Source organism: Ascidia mentula, chromosome 2 (assembly GCF_947561715.1).
Source record: "Ascidia mentula chromosome 2, kaAscMent1.1, whole genome shotgun sequence".
Classification (NCBI taxonomy): domain Eukaryota; kingdom Metazoa; phylum Chordata; class Ascidiacea; order Phlebobranchia; family Ascidiidae; genus Ascidia; species Ascidia mentula.
The window spans coordinates 4,080,962-4,102,850 of NC_138567.1; the positions used below are offsets into that span (position 1 = coordinate 4,080,962).

The 21,889-nt window shown below is 39.9% G+C and overlaps 4 protein-coding genes across 5 annotated transcripts; all 4 read right to left on the bottom strand.

The window, feature by feature from the left end:
* Positions 1 to 1,127: 1,127 nt before the first annotated feature.
* Positions 1,128 to 2,007, bottom strand: LOC145889779 (intelectin-1-like). The gene is made up of 2 exons (XM_082980810.1): positions 1,483 to 2,007; positions 1,128 to 1,370 (listed from the first exon to the last, which is right to left on the bottom strand). Exons 1-2 carry the CDS (start codon positions 1,990 to 1,992, stop codon positions 1,128 to 1,130), a joined length of 753 nt encoding a protein of 250 aa, XP_082836936.1. The 5' UTR covers positions 1,993 to 2,007.
* A 4,045-nt stretch (positions 2,008 to 6,052) lies between these two features.
* Positions 6,053 to 6,923, bottom strand: LOC145889699 (intelectin-1-like). Its single transcript, XM_082980701.1, has 2 exons — positions 6,399 to 6,923; positions 6,053 to 6,295 (listed from the first exon to the last, which is right to left on the bottom strand). The coding sequence occupies exons 1-2, from the start codon at positions 6,906 to 6,908 to the stop codon at positions 6,053 to 6,055; spliced, it is 753 nt and encodes a 250-aa protein (XP_082836827.1). The 5' UTR covers positions 6,909 to 6,923.
* Positions 6,924 to 8,297: 1,374 nt separating this feature from the next.
* On the bottom strand, positions 8,298 to 9,864 carry LOC145889630 (uncharacterized). Its single transcript, XM_082980621.1, has 4 exons — positions 9,712 to 9,864; positions 9,334 to 9,489; positions 8,958 to 9,065; positions 8,298 to 8,620 (listed from the first exon to the last, which is right to left on the bottom strand). Exons 1-4 carry the CDS (start codon positions 9,785 to 9,787, stop codon positions 8,523 to 8,525), a joined length of 438 nt encoding a protein of 145 aa, XP_082836747.1. The 5' UTR covers positions 9,788 to 9,864; the 3' UTR covers positions 8,298 to 8,522.
* Positions 9,865 to 11,344: 1,480 nt separating this feature from the next.
* On the bottom strand, positions 11,345 to 15,368 carry LOC145889492 (uncharacterized). Of its 2 annotated transcripts, none has more exons than XM_082980455.1 (9): positions 15,251 to 15,368; positions 14,835 to 14,856; positions 14,619 to 14,658; positions 14,463 to 14,479; positions 13,082 to 14,014; positions 12,737 to 12,865; positions 12,447 to 12,544; positions 12,108 to 12,323; positions 11,345 to 11,887 (listed from the first exon to the last, which is right to left on the bottom strand). In XM_082980455.1, the coding sequence occupies exons 1-9, from the start codon at positions 15,307 to 15,309 to the stop codon at positions 11,524 to 11,526; spliced, it is 1,878 nt and encodes a 625-aa protein (XP_082836581.1). In that variant the 5' UTR covers positions 15,310 to 15,368; the 3' UTR covers positions 11,345 to 11,523. The 2 variants fall into 2 exon arrangements, with proteins under 2 accessions (XP_082836581.1, XP_082836580.1); XM_082980454.1 differs by having other exon boundaries at positions 13,082 to 14,017.
* Positions 15,369 to 21,889: the final 6,521 nt, after the last annotated feature.

A 21,889-nucleotide genomic window follows, 5' to 3' on the forward strand; every position in this document is an offset into this window, starting at 1 on the left:
ACATGGAAGTGATACTCGTCATCGTATGACAGCAAACTTTTAATTTGTGCAGGAAGTTGTTGACAGTCAGAACCATATAAAACAGGTAAACGCTTAAATGTGTCAAAAAAACACAAGAATATGAAAAAGTATAAACTGCTAAAAGTTTGCAAACTTTACTTTATTCCACTTAATTTCTTGACCATGAAATTTTGCCAAAATATGACTAAGAAGTTTTACTTATTTTTGTCGTCATGACATTTTATCGCCTCTAACGGTTAAGTGTGATTTCTATGCTCTTGGTCAGTGACGCGAAGGACTCGTTGTGCGAAGCGCTTATTTGTTTGGCGGCGCTTTTATGTTTTTAATAAAGACATATACACCATACTGGTTTGAAGCAGGTCCTACGAGCCTTGAAAGTTAAACGTTACAGAAACAGTTTATGGATTTGGTAATTACGTGCTAAGTGCAGCAACATTCCGGAACATGGAAAAAATATTGAGTTGAAAGTTGTTGACGGTCGCCATGTGATGTTCAGCACAACAATAGTAAGCGATTGAACAAATGCGTTTATCCTCACCACTCTTCACATGGATGGAATGGAAAATTCTAAACCTGTGCCTGTGATCAGGATAATTAGAATTTCTCGATTTCTTTAAATAGCTTTGAAACTTGTCTCGTGTTCGGGTTGTGCGCGTGCTTGTAATGCTGTGTTAGTGCATATCCATTGTAATCTGGTTTATCTTACGTTATTGTAATGCCTTCTTGGCTGAGATAAGTTTATTCTATTTAAATAAGGTGGAGCCGTGTAGGCATTTAGTTTTGAATCGTGTCTGTTCTAGTTTATTCGTCTGTTTGCTGTAAAACTGTTCACCAACTGCAAATTGGAATAAACGGTTTTAGAATTGAACGCATACAAAAATACACGGCAATTGAGTACCTGTATCCTATAGTATAAGTGTAATCATTCTGTCCAATTGATAATATACGAAGCCATGTATATTTTGAAAGGCTTTCTGTTTTAGTCTATACGTTTATTAGCGGCATAATTCTGGCATGATGAATTTTTGACCCTATGTGTGGTTTGCTTATGGTTTGTTGATGTCGTTATTAATGTATCATTTGGTAATGATTCTGTTGCTTCGAAGTTAACGATAAAACAACATAAATGTGGTTTCAATAAGAAGACGATCTGCGCTCCAATCAACTCCGGTCCCGACTCCATTGTAGGCCATTCCAGAAAAGTCGCTACAATGTTTGCCGATGTAGTGGAAACCGGTTGATCCAATGCAGGAGATCTCACTACTTTGACCGTCTAAACTCATCTTCACTCCGGGACAAAACGCATAGGCGTATGTTCTGTCCGGGGTCCATCCCGTGAGTGTTCTGAACTATAAATGCCATATGTTTACATTGGAAGATCTGACTTTAATGTAATATATTTCATACCACGTTAAAAGATGAGAAAATAATGTGCGTTTATTGCTCCAAAGTTGTGTTTACCTGTATGTAGCCAGGAATAAGTTGAGATTGAACATTCGGTCCAAAATGTTGAACAACATCTCCCACAGAACCTTCATCAAACACGACGGGAAAACTCGGACCGTTGTCTTCTGGCCACGAATAAACTCCAGACCTGAGCGGGAAGACGTGGAAAAGCGTGTAAAGATTTCCTTTGTCGATAAACGCGTCCAAGAAATGGTCGTCGGTTCTGTATCGAAGATAAGCTGACGATCTCCAATCTTCCATCGGTGTCTCGTTGGGAACCTGCCAAACCATCAAATCACTCGCATCAATATCGAAATATCCTGGATTCTTATAATCGTCACTTGTGGCCGAAACCACGTTCCCGAATGTGTTCCTGTTCGCCCAATTTCCATCCCCCTCTGGTCGCAGTGGGGAATTTCCCTGCTCGCTCGACCATCTGTCCCCCCTAGTGCAGTAACCGTTGGTTTCAATGTTGTTTTCATGGATGGTGGCGATGAGAGTCCAACCTCCCAAATTAGTGATCATGTCACAATAGGCGAGGTACGGGACATTGTTGGAATCGTACAGAGTGTAGACACCGCTTTTCGGCCGCGCGGTGGAGTTGTTGAGCAACTCGAGACACGAGGACTGAGCGTCTGCGTGAAAAACATGCTTTGTTTTCTAGACCAACGCCAAATCGTTTCACTGCAATTCTAATTTTGCATTTCAGATGCTCATCCACCCTTTGGACTTTTCGAAACCCTACGGTAGCTTCAAGTCATTTATATTATTCATAATTTAGGTTTGCGGTATACTAGTCACTACCCTTTGGACGTTGGGATCTCACAGTAATCTCTATAAGTGGGGTGGCCGATATCTACCACCGCGTCGTGAGTTATGACTTCACTGAAAATGAGATATTTCCTTTCCCTATCTCCCGTTTCGCTTGGACGACTTTCATCCAGTCAACGCAACAACAACACAACGATATTTTTGTTTAACAATGCAAAAATGTATGTAACTTTCATATACCCATTAGGTTTGCACTTTTTTCATAAGACTATAACATTACTCTTGATTATCTCAACTTACGGGCATAGTAAATGTTCCCCCAAATGCTTACAAGAACGCACAAAAGAAAAGTAATCAGTTTCATTTTGTACAACTTCTAGCTGTGACAATAAAGCAATCGTTTACCCTTACAGTCAAAAGTTTTCAAAATTTTTGTCAACCCAATTTTCCAAACCGTCTCTTCGTTACTTTCAACCTCCCTTCAATGCTTTTTAACAAGATGAGTGCTAATTTAAGAATGCCATAGCAGGTGTATAATTTCTCATTCCATCACGGAAACAGCGTGGGAGTGAACGCAGCCGCTTTGTGCCAACAAGTGCTGTCCGTTTAACTGGATAAACTTAATGACAAATTTAGGGATGGATCAGCCGGTTTGCTGGTTGCAACCCACCACCTCCAAATGCAATCATCTGTATTGCTACGGCAGAAGGCGATTTTCGGTAAGGAAACCACCTCATTGCCCATGTCAATGTTTCATTAATACATATTTTGCTCGTGTTTCTCAATGCTTCCACGGAAACAACGTGGAGTAAATGTAGCCGTTTTTCTGCCAACAAATGAACTCGGTGTTCAAATAAGAGAAAGAACGTTAATCCAATACGTTAAAACGAATGGACGCATACATGACGTCATAATTGGGCCGCGATGTTTTTCATCCTATTATCTTGGGTGATCTTAATTGTGCGAAACACAGTCACGTGCGCGCGGATTGTCCGTTGTCACGTTCAAATAACATTCCTGATCTCGCAGAACGAATATTAAGACATATTTGGCGCAATGTCAATCATTTTTCACCTTGTAAATACACATTTTTTTCCGTTGCTAGCTAAGAGCCTTAATACCTTACACAAGCAGAACACGGTTTCCGCTATGTTTTCTGATTTGATTCAGTGTTTGCCAGCCTGTGGTAACGTGTGTCTGGGTGTGCAAAGGACGAAAACTTAAACAATGCTGTTTAGTTCTTTTATCGTTTGTTACGTCAAACTTATTCTATAAGAATTTTATGTTTGGGTCGCGAGAATTCACAAAATATGATTTGAATTTTTTTTGCAAAGGTTTGGAACAATAAGATTTCATAACTTTGCTTTGTGTACGGAACTATGACAATCATTTGAGCCAACTTAGTTTATGCTTTTTAACCTGACTTTTTTTTCAACGAAAGTAGTAAAAAATCATATTTGATTCGCAAAAGCCATAAACGTAATAATTTGTTTCAATTTTACATTCGTCTAGATCGATGCAACAGTGACAATGGTTCCAACAGCGTCAAGATGAGTGCAGTTATGATGCTCATGTCCATATTGGCTGGGTTTCTATTCTCTAAATTCTAAATAACAGTCTCATATAATTATGCTTATGCTGTTCAAAGGCTTAAAATGTATCGCTGTAATTATTTGATTGTATTTGGACGAAATAAACAAGTTCATTATGTGTGTTTGTGGATTTTAAGGATGCTCTTAATTCATTTTGTTTAAACTACTGAAATGCTCTTTACCAGTGAAAAAGCACAACCTCCTCGTCTTGAATGTAAAAATTCACAACAATATCGGTCTGATATAGGGAAAGCGTTGTGGCGCAAAGGCCCCCATGAGTTAAAAGACGCATTAATTCCGAATATCTTTGATTCTTATAGTCGTCACTTGTGGCCGAATCCCCGTTTCCCATCCCCTCTGGTCGCAATGCGAACTTTGTATTCTAGGCCGCACGGTGGAGGTATTGAGTAACTCTGGACATAAGGATTGTGCGTCTGCGTAAACACAAGTGCTTGTGCTTCAATATCATTCGTACAAATGCATTGATGTATTTTAAATAATAGCAAGAAATAGTTATGAAATGACTACAGGAACAATCCTGTGCAGGTTGGTGTTGAGGGATGGATCTGTCTTTTTACGTGTACGATATTCCCTAAACGGCCTAAAGTCAAAAAAGAATAACAGACCACCGCAGCGTCAATCTTTTCGAGTTTCCGGAATATAGTAAGAATCAGTGTATTGAGGCACTGTAGGCCTTATGGCAATTTGTGAAAGTGGCTCCGAAACCAACAAATAACTCCCCAAGAACAAAAAATAACTTCAGCAACCATTTTTTAAAGCTAAGCTTGGATCGGAAACTTAACCTCTTTTATCGTAAATCCTACCTGGCTTAGATTTTTTACTGGCGTTTGGCATGTGTCTTGTATACCTAATGGTTAACCCGCAACTGGTAAGAATAGCTTTTATCATTACTTAACTACCGTGGATATTTGTCACGTGATGATCTGCACAAACACAAGTTGCGACGCCGAACAACTGTGTCGTTTCTCACGGGCAGAACCTTCAGTGCCGGTTCCGCATTGGGTGTTATTACGAAACCCATTAACTACTGCTTGATGGTGTTTTTGAAAATTTTGAACTGAGAGACTTTAAAGGAGGAAATTGAGTTGGTAAACACGAACATAGACAACCAACACTTATCATGTATGCTGTCCATTTGTCGAAAGTTCTTCCCATACCATGAACTACAAACAAAAAAAAACATCCACTTTTATCTTAAGTTTTGTATACGTAAACTGTAAGAAATAAGCTCGCCGTACTAACCGCGTTACTGTTTGTAGAGATCATAGTCAGTGTAAAGATATTAAGTGCCTGCATGTTCTATCGCTTTGATCATCCCAATCCAGAAATTATTTTCTGACTGCTATCATTAGCACACGATTAAATCAGAACAAACAATAATAGCGTCACCGAGTGGCCGCGTTTATTTTATTTTCGGCGGAAGAAGACCACACTTTTTTTCCATAATTTAAACAACTGCGTTTAGTCACACTGGTAACGCTCTAGATCGATGCAACAGTGACAATGGTCCAAACAACGTCAAGATGAGTGCAGTTATGATGCTCATGTCCGTATTCGCTGGGTTTTTATTCTCTAAATTCTAAATAACAATCGCATATAATTATGCTTATGCTGTTCAAAGGCTTAAAATGTATCGCTGTAATTATTTGATTGTATATGGACGAAATAAACAAGTTCATTCTGTGTGTTTGTGGATTTAGAGTATGCGCTTAATTCATTTTGTTCAAACTACTGGAATGCCATTAACCCGTGAAAAAGCACGGCATCCGTATATTCAGTGTAAAAAATCACAATAATATCAGTCTGGTAGGACGAAGCCCTCTCATGGTATTTTGCATGAATCTTTTCTGAAAAGTCGTTTGCATCAATTCCGAATTGTTATAATCGTCACCACGTTGCCGAAATTGCTTTTGTTTGTCCAATTCCCATTGCCATCTGGTTGCAACGGGAACTTTGTGTTTTGGGCCGCACGGTAGAGTTATTTAGTAACTCTAGACATAGGATGGAGCGTCTACGCATCATTATTTTTGTACGAATTTCAACTAAAACACTACTGGTGATTGTCCATTAAAACTTTTTCATGCTTTTTATTGTTCTGCACAAAGCGTGATGCCATGACAAGTATAAACTCAGTTCCACGTTAACGTAGCTTTTATTTTATATTGACCCAAATAGCCAATACCTCATCGCGTCTATCTAGGTTAACGATAAAACAACATAAATGTGGTTTCAATTAAAAGTCGATCTGCGCTCCAATCAACTCCTGTCCCTACTCCATTATTGGCCATTCCAGAAAAGTCGCTACAATGTTTGTCGCTGTAGTTGAAACCGGTTGATCCAATGCAGGAGATCTCACTACTTACACCGTCTGAACTCATTTTCACACCGGGACAAAACGCATAGGCGTATGTTCTGTCCGGGGCCCATCCCGTGAGTGTTCTGAACTATAAATGTCATGTGTTTACATGGGAAGATCTGTAATATATTTCATACTACGTTAAAAGATGAGAAAATAACGAGCGTTTATTGCTTCAAAGTTTTGTTTACCTGTATGTAGCCAGGAATAAGTTGAGATTGAACATTCGGTCCAAAATGTTGGACAACATCTCCCACAGAACCTTCATCAAACACGACGGGAAAACTCGGGCCGTTGTCTTGAGGCCACGAATAAACTCCAGACCTGATCGGGAAGACGTGGAAAAGCGTGTAAAGATTTCCTTTGTCGATAAACGCGTCCAAGAAATGGTCGTCGGTTCTGTATCGAAGATAAGCTGACGATCTCCAATCTTCCATCGGTGTCTCGTTGGGAACCTGCCAAACCATCAAATCACTCGCATCAATATCGAAATATCCTGGATTCTTATAATCGTCACTTGTGGCCGAAACCACGTTCCCGAATGTGTTCCTGTTCGCCCAATTCCCATCCCCCTCTGGTCGCAGTGGGGAATTTCCCTGCTCGCTCGACCATCTGTCCCCCCTAGTGCAGTAACCGTTGGTTTCAATGTTGTTCTCATGGATGGTGGCGATGAGGGTCCAACCTCCCAAATTGGTGATCATGTCACAGTAGGCGAGGTACGGGACATTGTTGGAATCGTACAGAGTGTAGACACCGCTTTTCGGCCGCGTGGTGGAGTTGTTGAGCAATTCGAGACACGATGACTGAGCGTCTGCGTGGAAAACATGTTTTGTTTTCTAGACCAACAAGTCGCCAAATCGTTTCACTGCAATTTTAATTTTTAATTTCAGATGCTCATCCACCCTTTGGACTTTTGGAAACCCTACGGTAGCTTCAAGTCATTTATATTATTCATAATTTAGGTTTGCGGTATACTAGTCACTACCCTTTGGACGTTGGGATCTCACAGTAATCTCTATAAGTGGGGTGGCCGATATCTACCACCGCGTCGTGAGTTATGACTTCACTGAAAATGAGATATTTCCTTTCCCTATCTCCCGTTTCGCTTGGACGACTTTCATCCAGTCAACGCAACAACAACACTACGATATTTTTGTTTAACAATGTAAAAATGTATGTAACTTTCATACACCCATTAGGTTTGCACGTTTTTCATAAGACCATAACATTACACCTTATTATCTCAACTTACGGGCATAGTAAATGTTCCCCCAAATGCTGACAAGAACGCACAAAAGAAAAGTAATCAGTTTCATTTTGTACGACTTCTAGCTAAAACAATAAAACAATCGTTTACCCTCACAGCCAAAAGTTTTCAAAAATATTTACAACCCGATTTTCCAAACCGTCTGTTCGTTACTTTCAACCTCCCTTCAATGCTTTTTAACAAGATGAGTGCTAATTTAGGAATGCCATAGCAGGTGTATAGTTTCTCATTCCATCACGGAAACAGCGTGGGAGTGAACGCAGCCGCGTTGTGTCAACAAGTCCTGTTCGTTTAACTCGTTAAACTTGATGTTTAAGTTAGGGGTGGATCAGCCGGTTTGCTGGTTTGCTGGTTGCAACTCACCACCTCCAAATGCAATCATCTGTATTGCTACGGCAGAAGGCGATTTACGTTAAGTAAACCACCTCATTGCCCATGACATTGTTTAATTAATACATAGTTTGCTCATTTTCTCAATGCTTCCACGGAAACAACGTGGAGTAAATGTAGCCGTTTTTTCTGCCAACAAATGAACTCGGAGTTCAAATGAGAGAAAGAACGTTAATCCAATACGTTAAAACGAGTGGACGCATACATGACGTCATAACTGGGCCGGGATGTTTTTCATCCTATTATCTTAGGTGATCTTAATTGTGCGAAACACAGTCACGTGCGCGCGGATTGTCCGTTGTTCCCATTTCACCCTTCAACGGTTTTAAATTCACTGAACACACTGGTGGTATCTGATTACGTAAATCTGTTGCAGGTGACGCGCTGTTTGTTTAATCGCAACTCATCTGTTTCCTGGCAACCTCGACATGTATTGACAAGTCCAGTGTATTTTTAAGGCTTTTATGGAATCGCTTTACATAAATTCGAAATATGGGTAGTATCTAAAATTAAATAAAAGATAGGCAACATTTTGCACCTTTCGTTTCGATCGGTGTATAAATTTCAGTGCATGTACAATGAGCAAATATTTACAATCAGTCGAAAACGGCTACATTTCAGGCACAAACATAATGTAGCACAAGCGTTCACTGCGTCCTCAGAATTTGGAAAACAAAACACCGACAAAGAGAGCCATCACCATGGCAACGACGTTGATTTTCAATCCAGCCGATCCATTGCCAGTGTTGCAACCGTCTGCAGAGAGAATTCGATACCGTTATTTCTGGTATGATTTCGAATATTGCTCATCACATTTCTGCCGCTTTTTGAATCATTTTACATTTTTGCTCATTTTCCTGACATAATTTTTTATGAAGCTTACATCCAATTTATGTATGCAGTGAAATGTTTGCGCTGTAGTTATGCGTCATGGACAAATATTACAGTCCTGTTACTCGATTGTAAAAACGCTTTGCCGAAACGATTTTTCTAAGTTTGTGAGACGTTTTTATCTTGGCTCTGTTACAGTTGTTTTCCGTTAAAACTTCTTTGATTTTAAGGGGCCACAAATAGATCGCACGCAAAAACAAACCTGTGTTGCAGGAAGTGTGGCAGATAGTTCCCCCAAGGAGTTCGCTGCATCCACTCAGTTGGGTTATAGAACAGTAACGTGAGATAATCTGAGTCTGTAGGCCTAGAACTGCGTGAGGTAACACATACTTTACAATAGATGTATGTAACCTGAATCGGTGGATTCCCTGGCAAATTCTAATTTTATCTGGTTTTCGTAATTGTTTTCGACTACAGTAATATAAAGAACAGCGATTTTGGTTTGGAATGCCAGAAATCATGGCCAAACTTATAAATAACGAAGACCTTTAGAAGCGGGAAGTGCTCTAAAGCATTTGAACCTCGCTTGAGGTGGAGTCAAATGTGGTGAAGAGAGAATTCTAAAATCAATTACTTACATTCGGTGTTGGTAACACTTGTCAGGCAGTAGGTGGATGCAGATGTGCAATTAGTCAAATGTGAGCTGCTTGGACTCGGTCCCAAGCAATCGGTGTGTCCGGTTACTAGCGTTCCAATGCTGGTACGAAGACACACATAGCACTGCAAGCCGGAGGCTGTAGAAAGACCAAAACAGGATAAAAAATCTGGTGCGTGAACTCGGAAGGAACGAAGCAGACAAAATGGCGGGAAATAGATTTTGCTCACGCCACAGACTAACAATGTATAGGAGAACAAAACACTCCAGATCCATGGGAAAATGGTATTCGTGGTAACCACAAAAATAAACTACCAGGGAGACATTAAACCAACTCACAATTGCATGAATTTTTACTTACCATAGGAAAGGCACATGGCCGCCACAAGGCTGGTAAGAAGAAGAGTGTTCATCTTGATTCGTTTCCTTTCAAACATCAGACTTAAATAGGAAAAGTAAACAATCTAGCTGAAGCATTTTCAAAAAAGTGTTAGGTGCTAAAACCATTCGTATTGTTACAAATTACAGTGATATTGGAAAATACAATTTGAAAAACGTTGTTAAACACTGACGAAGCGGATGTCTATCATCTGCAGCTAACCCAGCTTGGCTGCAATGTCTTGATGTTCCTCAAATCTCTTTTTTCCTTTTATTGTTACTTTTCCAACCGTGCGCCAAAAACGTTTCTACTATACGTGCTATCAAATGCAGTCTTGTGTGGCATCTGTGAGTAAATTGCGAAGCCACATCGGCCCGGAGCATTGCCGAGCAAAAGTGACAGATAACAAAGGAACAAGCCGTCGCTACGCAACGTAACAAAGCCCTGTTTTGTTTTAGCTTTGCTTTCTGCGAACGGCACTAACCCCAGCGGTGGTCGAGGTATGTTTTCAAACAGACACGAAACCTTTAATTACAAACTTACTGGAGTGCGCCGTCCTTTCGTTTTGTGCGCTCGCATTGTTGATGGCGTCGTGTAACTGATCCTAAGTGAGTGCTTAGGAGAGCGTAATTCGCATTGTCAACAATTAAGGCAGGGTCGACGAAAAACAAGCGCCGAATAAACACATTTCCAATGAACACAAATGTACCAATAAAACAGGTTTGTTACGTTCACTGTCATTGCAGCCAAACAGAGTCGAAGGCAATTTTCGTGATAAGTCATTAGAAAAGAGGTTTAAATTATTTGATTTTTTTTGCTTGTGTGACGACAACACAATGATATTTCCCTTTCCCTTGTATTGCCTGGTGTTATTCAAGGACAAAAACTTAAATCTCTCTTACTTGTTTCAGTAAGGTACGGTTTGATTAAAAATTACATGTGAATTTCGATGCAATTATAGCGCATGGAACTTGTTATTGCCTTCTTTGACCACACCGGGATTCGAACCCTAGATATCCCGTCCACCAAGAACCCAGGTGAGGTTGTCTGTTTGGTGTTTGCCGATTCAACCTCATTTCATGGCAAGTGGGTCATCCGATACATTTCTGTATTGTTGTAAGCGGAATAAAATGATACGGCCTGGATGGTGCAAAAAATACCGAGCGGTTGCTTGTTGTTGTCCATCATCTCGCCGCCTGGACACGTTAGCCACCACAACGTATCAGCAATATTTGTTGATGAAATTCTGTGTTAAAGGGGAAAATAATCTTTTTGAAAGCAACATCTTTACTGACATTTTTGAATTTGTTGACATTGGAGAACAGTAATCCCATACAAAGATGTGAAGATTACAAGTTTATCATTTTAACAACTCGGATTTTCTGCGACCAACCGTAAACTGACAATGCAAGCTGGTTTGTGTGGTCACCACCTGCCACTGAAAAGACATTCTTATAATTTGTTTTTCTTTCGTTGCAAACAAATGATTGCAAATCGTTCATTTCAAAATGACGTAATAAGTGCAATGTGCATTGAGCTGTAGATAGTAGTGCACAATGTTTTCGGTCGGTAAGGCTCTTTGGCTTGTATGGATAATGTTGTTTTGTAAGCAACTTATTTATTCATTGACAAAGCCCTGTTTTAAAACAATATGAGCAAGATACGTTACAGGTGGCGTGCAATATCAATTATAATATAGGCAAAGTCCACCATTTTTGCCCACTACTATGGAAGGCAGTCTTTTTTTCTCATCAACGAGTCTTGTTGTTTTCTACGATTTCAACAAAATTAGCTTCAAATAAACGATGTTTTCCTTTTCCGCACTTTTCGAACAAGCTTCCTCAATCCGTGTCCCGCCAACGTCTTCGCTCTTCGAACTTTGCTCCTTTCACCCGAGTGGGTGGAGTGATCCTCCACCGACTCCTCCCCGATTTGCCGCTCAAGTAGCGAGCTAGTCTCGGGACAGTCGTCCGTAGTGTCAAGCCATACGTTACTTGTAATTATGACGTCATCGTTTCTCGCGATGTTGTAAGGGGCATTTCTGATGCTGCTATCAAGCTGGAAGCTGTATTTGTTGAAGGTCTGACTCGGCCACAGATCCTTTCCTTCAATTTCTTGTTCTTTGTCCACGAGTTGAACTTTGATGACGTCACTTTGTCTGGTAAAATGTCGGACAAGTTGGTTGATCGACACTGGTGGTTGGAGAAGTTATCTTTTAGTAGATTTTGTGTTGCCACTTCGATATGTTTGACAACTGTCACAAAATTAACTAAGAACTGCAAGTGCTATACGTATTAACCACTACCACTGTCTTATCCGGAAATTTCGACATATAAAAGTTTTTCTAAGTGCTAAATGAATAAGGGACACTATCTTACTGAATTGCGAAGGTCTTTGCTTCCACAACACGTTCGTAGACTCCTCTAGGAGACATGTGCAGCCAAACACGTGCCTCGGAATATCCGCTAGCGTCACAGAGGCACCAGGTTAGTTTTGTGAATGAAACCTCTGATTCGGTGTTCTGTGCGAACGCCACTGACGTCATAAACTTTACAAAGGTTAGTTCCGGATCCTTTGGTATCGTCGCTCGAAATCTGGTTATTACATAATGTATGTAGAAGTAGTTTCTTATGAATTTCACTTAAGTTTGAGAAAATATTTGCAATTTGTTATTTTTGAAAACTTTAAAATAAATAAAAAATGAATTTTTGATTTACCTGCAATTCATAATCGTTTCGAACTCCACAAAACGCGAGTTGTTGTTTGAAACTTCCGTTAGGTGGCGCCATGTCCAACCATCCGAACTCCATTCGACCTGTTTTCCGAAAAAGAGTTTTAAATTCTCTCAACACTAATATAAGATCAAGGATATCCCGAGCCCTACAGGTTATTGGATGATAATCGTAAGCCCGCCAAACAAAACGTTTAATCGGTGTTTCACGGTTGGTGATGTAACATCCATAACAAGTATGACCTTTGCCAGTCAGATCATATTTGCTTTACTCACAGATATTTTAGCCTCCTCGTTGGCGCAATAACACGTGGGCAAAGAAATCCGCACAGGTTTGTCTGTGACGTCACAATCACGCTCTACACGCATTGTGGGAGTGACGAGCATCCGGTCTCCGAGGTCTGACTGCAAACAGAAATATTAAATCGCAAATGTGGCATTAATTCCAATAATTTATCAACCATTACCCCCAAAAACGATGGTTAAAAATCAACTTGTGTTCGTTTAAGTTGTTTAGAAAGTAAAAATCAATGAATTCAAATCCAGAGTCTACTATTCAAAAGTCGTACGACCCTGACAAAAAGTACAACGCAAAAATCGAAATTAACACTCAGCAATTACCCCATTCCGAAACCACAATGCGATTTTAACGTTTCCCTCTTTGTTGCCATCGTGCGGTACGCGTAAGATGCTGCCTCCGATGCCTGCCACGCCACCCAGCGGACCGATGCGAACCGTGGTTTCAAACGCGTCTTCCGGAATGGGGGCCGATGTAAAACTGTTTCTGCGGATGTAGTCGGAGAGCGTCATGAGCTTCGCATCATCCGTATCCATAGCAACAGTGGTGTGATTGGATAACACCGACAAACGGGTTGTGATCGGCGAGGCTGGAAAAACGTCGCTTCGTGCGAGCGTATCCGTTCGACAAAGTGGTTTGAAATAAGGATTCGAAATGGAATACAGAGGTATTCGGTTATGGGGGATATTATCCCTCATATTAACGATCCAGTCACGCAAATCGTCATGGGAGCAAATTGTATCTTTGCTGTACGTGGAACATCTCGGGTAAGAATGACCTGAAATGGTTGGTCCGCTGTTGTCTTTGAGAAAGTCTAAGTGGAGAGGCAGCAAATCGCGGTATGTGTAATCTACAACTGGAGTGGAAAACTCGCTCATAGTCGCAGTGTCAGTGTTGTCCGGGCCACTGATTGTTGGCGATTCCGATGATATTTCTTCACCATTGGCAGGTATTCTTGGAGGCGGTTGAGTTTGCGCTTCGTTCGTTTCGGAATCTTTCGATTGACAAGGAAACGCCTTGCGCGTTTGTCCCGCCTTTCTCCTCCTCTGGGCCAACTCGGCTGTTTTTAGAAACAGGTCATTTATTGAATCAGGATTCAAACTATTTGTGTCTTCTGTTGCTTCGTCTTCAGAACCAATTCGGTTGTCGTCCACACGGTTACGAGGTGTACGGCGTTGTATGTTTGGAGTGGAGATATCAGCTTTATGCTTAATTCCACGGTCTGCACTCCCTTCTTGCGTTGCCTTCGTCAAGTCCTGCTTTTGTTGAGGTAATTGTCTTATTTTAAACCACATATATGCTACCTTCAATTAAACGCAAATGTGCGACCATTGGTCCTTGCATGGTTGTAACAAATTAACCTACTAAGTTTGGTTTGTTTTTTAAACTTTGGTGTTTTTCGATTTGCTGCCTACTTGAATCGTATAACAGAATGTGTTTAGTAGGTTTTTCAACTCATTGGGCCAATTTAATGAACTCTGATAACCCCCAGTCACCGATAATAATAAAAAATATATTTTTATTTAAAACCCCCATGCAAGTGAACTTCAACAATCAAGGTATTGCTGTATAAGAAAGTGCAATGGAGCCCCTCTATATGTCACTGTGCACCCTTAGGGGTAGATGCTTAGTTAAGAACCACGGTATAAGAAAGCGCGATTTTTGTAGCATGACGTCATTCCCATCGCTTTCAACTCGTCTTACCTGCGCTGTGACGTCACCTGCAAAGTAATTACGTATCGATGAGTGTTTTGCTTCAACTCGTCATGGATATGTAAAGTTGTTCAGTCTGCCCACGCTTCAATATTTACTTAACAAAACCAGGTTGGAAAGGTTGTTGTTAATGCATATGGAACTTACCAATAGACTTCTTGTTTTGATTCGCAAACTTACGAAATGCCTGCAGAAAAACAACATAAGTTTACACCCAGGAAATCGTTTGAAAACATTTAACGTAGTAGATTAGCTTAACGTCATCAAAATAAGTTGTTGTACAACTAGTTTTGTACATTTGACGTTCTGTTTTTATTACAAACTTCCATTAACCAATCGCAAAATGTCAACAAAACAACTCACCTTGTATGTGGTATAAAGTAACCTGTAATCCAAAATATCCACGTTATTATTCGGTGGCGTAGCCAGTCTGAACTTTTGGCGGGGTCAAATATTTTATAGATTTGAACGAACAAAAGTTTTTGGTTACAAACATCGCCTCACGAAGCAGAAAACGATAAAAACGAGTTTTATTTATACATAAATCAAGCCATAGTTCGGATGTTTGAAAAAAATGTGAATATTAAACTTTCAAATTTGGGAGGGGTCATGAACCTATGCTAATGTTATCATTGGACTTACGACTACAAAACAATACAATGCAATCATATCCACGCTTAATTTGTTGGTTAATTCAAAGGTCTGATACACATATTACACGTAAACATAGTACCATGCAGCAATGCTGACAAGAAGCGTGCGAACACACTAACACTCACAGAATTGTAAAGAATATCGAAAAAACTCCATCCAGTAGCTCTAGACACGTTATATCCATGTTTTTCTTCGCGTTAGTGAATAATTCCTGCTCAAGCAAAACTGCTGCAACCTATCTTATTACCACTACTACTGTAACAGCGGTAACGACAGACCACTAAAATCACGTGATTGATTGCGTCATGACGTTTGTCTATGAGTCATGAATATTGGCGTATTGTTTGGGAAGCGGGCTTGCTATATACTGTATAGTGAAGCGCCACCAGTATATTTCAACACGTTGGCGTTTAATGACGTACTTGCATTGGGAAGGATATTGCAACGAACGTATGCGCTTATTAAGTGATCGGTCATTCGGTGAAATTGCAACCTCCGTTGAAAGTGAAAGCGTTTCCGCGTTCCTACGTTCTGTGGGTTCGGCCTCAATGACGGCACCTATTTTGCCCGGTGATGTTCTATACCTGGTGTTTCGACATGTCAGGTTTCGAACACGACTGCGTCCATCATTGCTGCATTTTAGAATGAGCTGCAACCAAGAGAGCGCTAATGAAACGAATGAAATTCTTTGACTAAAAAAGTTTTTCTTAAGCAAACTGAAGGGAAACCCTCAATTATTTGGGGTACAGGACAGTGTGGATAAGTATGATATTGCAACCACCTGTGGAAGTAAAAGCCTTAACACGCCAGGCTTATTCCGCATCCATTCTTTACACAACCTTTACTAAGTCCTCATGATAGGTGAAAGTTTAAAGTAAAGATAAGTGTTTTGTAGTCAAGCATTATCGTAATTTCGGGACTTTAATCATATTTCGTAATGAGGAATGCTTTGCCAGCTCGATATTACATTCAGTAGGTTTAATTCCTTTCGCATTATTGATTTCGCTGGAAGGTATTTGCAATAAAACCATGCTATTAAAAGGAACGTTAAAGTTCTGTTAAAAATATTAGGCATCACACATATAAATTCCTCGAAGAAGTCGCCAGAACTTTCAACGAATCCATCAGTGACCTTCAGTCAAGGACAGCAAGCGGCTTTGTTTCGTCGTAATCGCTGCGCCATGTTCGTCATAAGAGCATCAATATTTATGATTTGCCATAGCTCGCTTCAACATCTGCTTTATATAAAACGCCGTTCTCCGGTTTCGTGTAATGGAATCAAGTTACCTATATTACATCGATTGGCCTCGCGACCCAGCCGTATTAAAAGCGCCCCAGCTTTAAAGGGGAACCGGTGTCATTTTATGAAGCTGGGATGGTCTGGAAAACCGCCCACAATACGCCCCCTATAGACGTGCACACTGTGGGGGAATTACTTGCTGATTATTACGTGAAGATTTCACTGAAAAGTGTCAGCTAAATTCTACCTGGATTTATTTTGTAATTTGTGATCTGAAACATCAAACGCTTTTCGGGGCCGTAGAAATTTCATCAATAAAACAATGATGACGTAGCCTACCGTATGTTTCCATGCAAACCAACTTAATGGAAACATGTTTTCGCAATGCAGTTAAACCACCCGCTCGTTGAAAATACGCGATGTCGTTGTACAGTTTTTCCAACTTTTTGAACCTATTACCACATGATTCTGTATTTTCAATGCACTGTAAATGATAAACGAATCAAAAAAATTGGTTCAACGACAGGACAAACTCCACCCAGAGAACCACTTTATCTCTTGCGTGGGTTGTGAAATACCTGAGCCAGAACCACACGCATATTGGACGGAAATAAATCGTCAGTTCCCCTTTAAAGAGAGGCATGGGTGGCGAGCAGACGTGCTCAAGTGTCAATTTATTACAAGTTCCTAAAACAACAATCCTCTGTGATTTGCACGTGCAGATCATCGAGTTGTATTGGCGCATATCGCACTAAATTAAGCTACCATCATTGTGTAAGTCATCTGTGATGTCGAGGTTGCTTTGGTCTGAGTGGAAGGTAGATGCGAAATAGCACAGCATCATACAGGGTATAAAAAAGGCATGTATTTGTAGAGTTGCCGATTGGTTAGAATTATTTTGCTTCCTCGCTTCAGGAAAAATAAATTTAGAACAAAATGTTTGTGATCTGGTTAAAATCAGGAATCACTTTATGCAAATTTCACCTTCGGGTTTCTGAACAGCAATAATTCTATTGTAAACTGTTCGGTACCGGTTCGGTATGTGACTTATATATACAGTATAGTACTTGCTGCTGGTGCACTGTTTTAAACAGACTGACTGTTGAACAATTTTATTAGCACGAGCTTTCGTTATATATGTACGTGAATATGGTACAAGCCCGACTTGATGTTAAAAACATTACATTAATGGAAGTTATTTACTTTGCTACTGTTTTTGCGGTTTTACCAGCATATAAAGTATCTAATCACGTTTCAGGTGCCTCCTTTTTTACCAAACATCTTTAGTGCAAGTGTTTAACCCGACTTTGGTTGTGTGCTACTTGCGTGTAAATCTATGCGTATTTTGAGATTCATAATTTTAACATATATTTTTCCTGGCTCTCCCAACGTCGCTTGGTGGCGTTAGCGAGCAATCAGTACTGTCAGATAGGCAACAGTTTGGAAACATCGGGCGCCCGACCAATATCCCAAGTAGAAAACGTGAATTGGATTCGTGGCGTAGATAACGAGGGTTCAAATCCCGGTGCGGCATCAAGAAATAATTTTAAAAAGTTGTAAAGGCATTTAAAGTAGCGATGCAATGTTGCTTGAAGCAGACATGGCGTTTTCAAAAATTCATGTATTTTGACATAGTGCATGCATGTTTACATGTTGGTACGATCAGTTACAGGTGCTTTATTTAATTAATATGGGATAAATCGTGTTCAATGGTGCTGTCTCCCTATACATAACCTGCAAATCACCTTGTTCCATTGAATGTTTAAAGACGTCACGCAAAAGAAATAACCCAGTTAGTTTGCGAATTTACGGCAAATATCGAATTATCCCATCAATTATTTGATGCATACAAACGATCGATCGAATACAAATCGATGTAATATATTTAATATTGGCTAATAGAATTACATCACAGTTTTATTGATTTTATTCATAGATAGCCAGCCTCAAAGTCTGTGGCGCCTCAACAATCCAATGTGATATACAAAAGGCTAAACAATTGGGTTTCGAAGAACTTGAGAGAATCATTCTCGGTCGCAGTTTTGTTGTGAGTAATTGGTGGGATTTTAAAGTCGTTGCAACAGTTTTGTTTCTGCTCGTTGAGTCGAAGTAAAAGATTCGCAGTTTTTTTACTCATATTATTCCGCCACATCTTTCGATAAAAGCAAAATGCTACGAACGAAAATGTGACAAAATATTTTTGCAAAAGTTTTGGTTATGGTAAGAGATAAAGTGAGGTGGGTTAATACTCCTACGTCATGATATCGATTCGTTTCGAGGGGCGCTCCCTAAGTAAACAATACAGATAGTGAATCGCGCAATGAGTGCTTTCAACTCATGGCAAGCCGACACCAAGCCTATATGTTGCAAGTGTATTTCTTGTGATAGGCGAACTCATTGATGATTTTTGTGCAGTTATGCCAGCGGGTGATATGCGGTTTAGCTGGTTGTTTTTTTAAGGATAAAGTATTGAACAGAAAAGAGCAGACAGTTTCGAATAGTCCTACTGTGTCCACAATTATGTTCTTGAATTTTTCTTTCTTGACAAACTAGATTTATTTCCAATTATAATTGGAGGTCTAAAAAAAAGTCTAAAATGAAAATCGTTTAAACATTTCAATTTCTGCAAGCCTAGGTGGTGCATAATGTAAACCAGGTGTTTGTAACGACTATGATTACGATTTAAATCATAGGGTGGTCACGATGATAAAGGAGTTGCAGATTCTGTGGTGATTTATGCCATGATAAGGGAGTTCTGGCCTAATGAATGCTAACTTTAGAAACGATTACTACATTTGAAATTATTTGTATTTCTTGAGCCAAATTTGTACAATCAAATCATTTGGGTGCCTGGACTGTAAACGACTCATTTTATTGTGTTTGTGTTTTTTAAAACTATGACTGCACAGATACCCGAAGTTTTGTTTTCATTTAAATACCTTTTTTGTCTTTTCGTAATGTTTTTATTCCTCTCCAACATTCTCTGACGCGAAAGTGGTAATCCGAACAACGCATTTATTGCGTCACAAAGAAGTGACGCGCTAATCAACTGTCGCAATGGGGCAACGTCATGGCGAGTTTTCTCAAGCCCGCCAATACATCCCCCCATCACATAAATCGCGTTTACGATCGCTTTACACGTCTCGCGTATTTATTGCGCGCATTCGTCGATTGCGGAACGCCCCTACGCGGTTAATATTCACCGACCCCCAATCTTGTTCCAATCCTAGTTGTTTTACGACGTTCGCTCTGTCTGTGGGCTATAATTAAACACCGGGGCGCCCACGACAATCCGGCATTGTCGACGTCATAATGCGATCGCAATATACACGCCGAAGGGCGGTTCAAATTCTCTGTGTTGCTATCTTTCTCTGAAGGAGGTTGAGACGGTCGTGGGGTGCGATATTGTGATGGACGACGAAACGTCTTCTTGTTCCCGCATGCGGCGGTCGCGAACTCAATTATTCATGCGCGCTCATCGTTTTATTGTGATTGTTACAATCGTAGCGATTGTGACGTAGGTGTGTGAGCGCTTCGTGACGCACCAGGTGCAAAGCGCGTTTCGTGTAAACCGAACGTCGAGAACTATTTTTTGTGTGTTTTATTATTTTGACTCCGTGTTTTTTTCGTTAAATCATACAATGGTCATAAATTTTATCAACAAATTATTTTTTATATTCATTTGCCGCAATAAATTTCAGCAAATTATAAATAAATTAAAATGCATTGAATTCCTGTCAATTGTAAAAAAAATCTATAAAAAAATTCAAAATGACTTTTATTCCATAACTGAAGCTATTTAATCTCATATAAAATCCAATCCCAATTTTCTAGCCTTTTTTTCTATATGTCCTTTTATAATGTCAACACTTATCCCGGAAAACCCAAGAATACAACGTGATGTTTTTAGAAACAAAATTTGTTCGTTTGCATTATGAGCCTGCATAAATTATGGAGACCTTTAGCAGTCAATAAGCTGAATTATTCAAAGAGGGAACAACAAATTGTCGCGAAAAGCTGTTGGCAAAATAATCTCCGTAACATGCAAAAAGGTTTGTCCGATTTCAATATGCGTCCAACGCAATTTCGCTAATGCGTGTGTGAGCCGCATATGCTGGGCGTGAATTGGTGGGGGCTGGCAGGTGTCCGATAAACAAACTCATGCAGTTTGGCAAATTGTTTTGTATTAAAAAATTAAAGTCCTATACGTTTGCGTTATGATTAGTATATGTATATTGTGGTAACAATCTGGCTTAAAAAAAATTCATAAAATTTGCGTTGTACTGTTCGGTTCATTATGCTCTTGGGTTTTGAGGTCTTTCGCGTACAGAGATCCCCAAAATAATCTCTTAACATGTGACCGAGATACGCATATATGTCTATTTTCGTACCAGCTTTAAGGCAATACGGGTTTGTTTTTGAACATAATTAACAAATAAACTATCTGTTACGTTGTGGACAGGGATTACTATGTTGAAATATTTCCATCGAATTTAATATTTTTTGTGGACATACGACCACCGGTCATTACGAAGCACCAGACTGTATTATACTGTTTGCTTGTATATATGTTTGAACCGAATGGACATACATGTATCCTAGCCAATAAAGTGCGTGGGAATGGGCAGTGGGTTTGGGAATTCGGCCACTGCAACGTCGTCACCGAACCTCATTCGACGGTCCGCGTATTACCTCAAGTGTTATTGCGTCGTTTGCTTTCCTTTTCACGAGCAAATAAAAGCGAGCAGTCGGTACTTAATTTGTTGGCTGCAATTGGGGATGTGGGACGAGGCGAAAATTCGATTTACCAATCCGCCTGCAATATTGCTGATAACCTTGTCCACTCCACAGTGCCGTCTATTGTATCTCGCGTTTATTTCCTTTGGGGACGAACGCAGACAAACCGGACGGTGAACATCGGGGCGGTCTCGATTTAATTGCCATGATTTAGTCGAATGCCGATCGATCGCGCGTCCCACCCATTGCTCACTATGACGTCATAACTACACGTATTGAGATTAGAATGCGAGTGCATTGTGCGAATATTTCTTTAATATTGTTCGACCGACTACATGTTTTGATTTGAAATTCAACATTTCTTCATGCTGTAAGTCCGATTAAAGGCTTTTGAAATAGCCACACTGTAATGCGCCTAATAAAACTAATGCAATCTGAAATATGTTTCACAACATAGTTAATAATTTAAACATATTTTACCATGTGTTTGCTACTGCCAATTCTAATATTGACACAAACTTCATGCGAACTTTGTTAAACGAGGCTTCAGACAGTTGGTTTAAATATAAAAAGGTGCCTGGATTGGGGAATGCGGAAATTACAGAGCGCACAATGTATTTGGTACTTTTTCTTACATTATAATCGCGGTGCTCATGTTTTTTTTAAATATTTTTTAGAATTTGTTGCATTTTGTTGTTCCACAAAGCCAGAGTGCCAACGTTGTTTTGGGTAACGGATTTTTCCAATTCACAACTAGTTGGCATAATTTTGCTAATGGTTATTGTGT

Excerpts from the sequence above, each read along its gene's own strand:
- LOC145889779 (XM_082980810.1), bottom strand. The coding sequence starts at position 1,992 with ATGATCACTAATTTGGGAGGTTGGACTCTCATCGCCACCATCCATGAA. Across the intron at positions 1,371-1,482 it reads TTATTCCTGGCTACATACAG|TTCAGAACACTCACGGGATG; the intron begins GTAAACACAACT and ends TGGCATTTATAG.
- LOC145889699 (XM_082980701.1), bottom strand. The coding sequence starts at position 6,908 with ATGATCACCAATTTGGGAGGTTGGACCCTCATCGCCACCATCCATGAG. Across the intron at positions 6,296-6,398 it reads TTATTCCTGGCTACATACAG|TTCAGAACACTCACGGGATG; the intron begins GTAAACAAAACT and ends TGACATTTATAG.
- LOC145889630 (XM_082980621.1), bottom strand. The coding sequence starts at position 9,787 with ATGTTTGAAAGGAAACGAATCAAGATGAACACTCTTCTTCTTACCAGC. Across the intron at positions 9,490-9,711 it reads GGCCATGTGCCTTTCCTATG|CCTCCGGCTTGCAGTGCTAT; the intron begins GTAAGTAAAAAT and ends GTCTTTCTACAG. Across the intron at positions 8,621-8,957 it reads CCACACTTCCTGCAACACAG|ACGGTTGCAACACTGGCAAT; the intron begins GTTTGTTTTTGC and ends TTCTCTCTGCAG.
- LOC145889492 (XM_082980454.1), bottom strand. The coding sequence starts at position 15,309 with ATGGATATAACGTGTCTAGAGCTACTGGATGGAGTTTTTTCGATATTC. Across the intron at positions 14,857-15,250 it reads TCGATATTCTTTACAATTCT|GTTACTTTATACCACATACA; the intron begins GTGAGTGTTAGT and ends TTTGGATTACAG. Across the intron at positions 11,888-12,107 it reads GCAAAGACCTTCGCAATTCA|ACAAAGTGACGTCATCAAAG; the intron begins GTAAGATAGTGT and ends ACATTTTACCAG.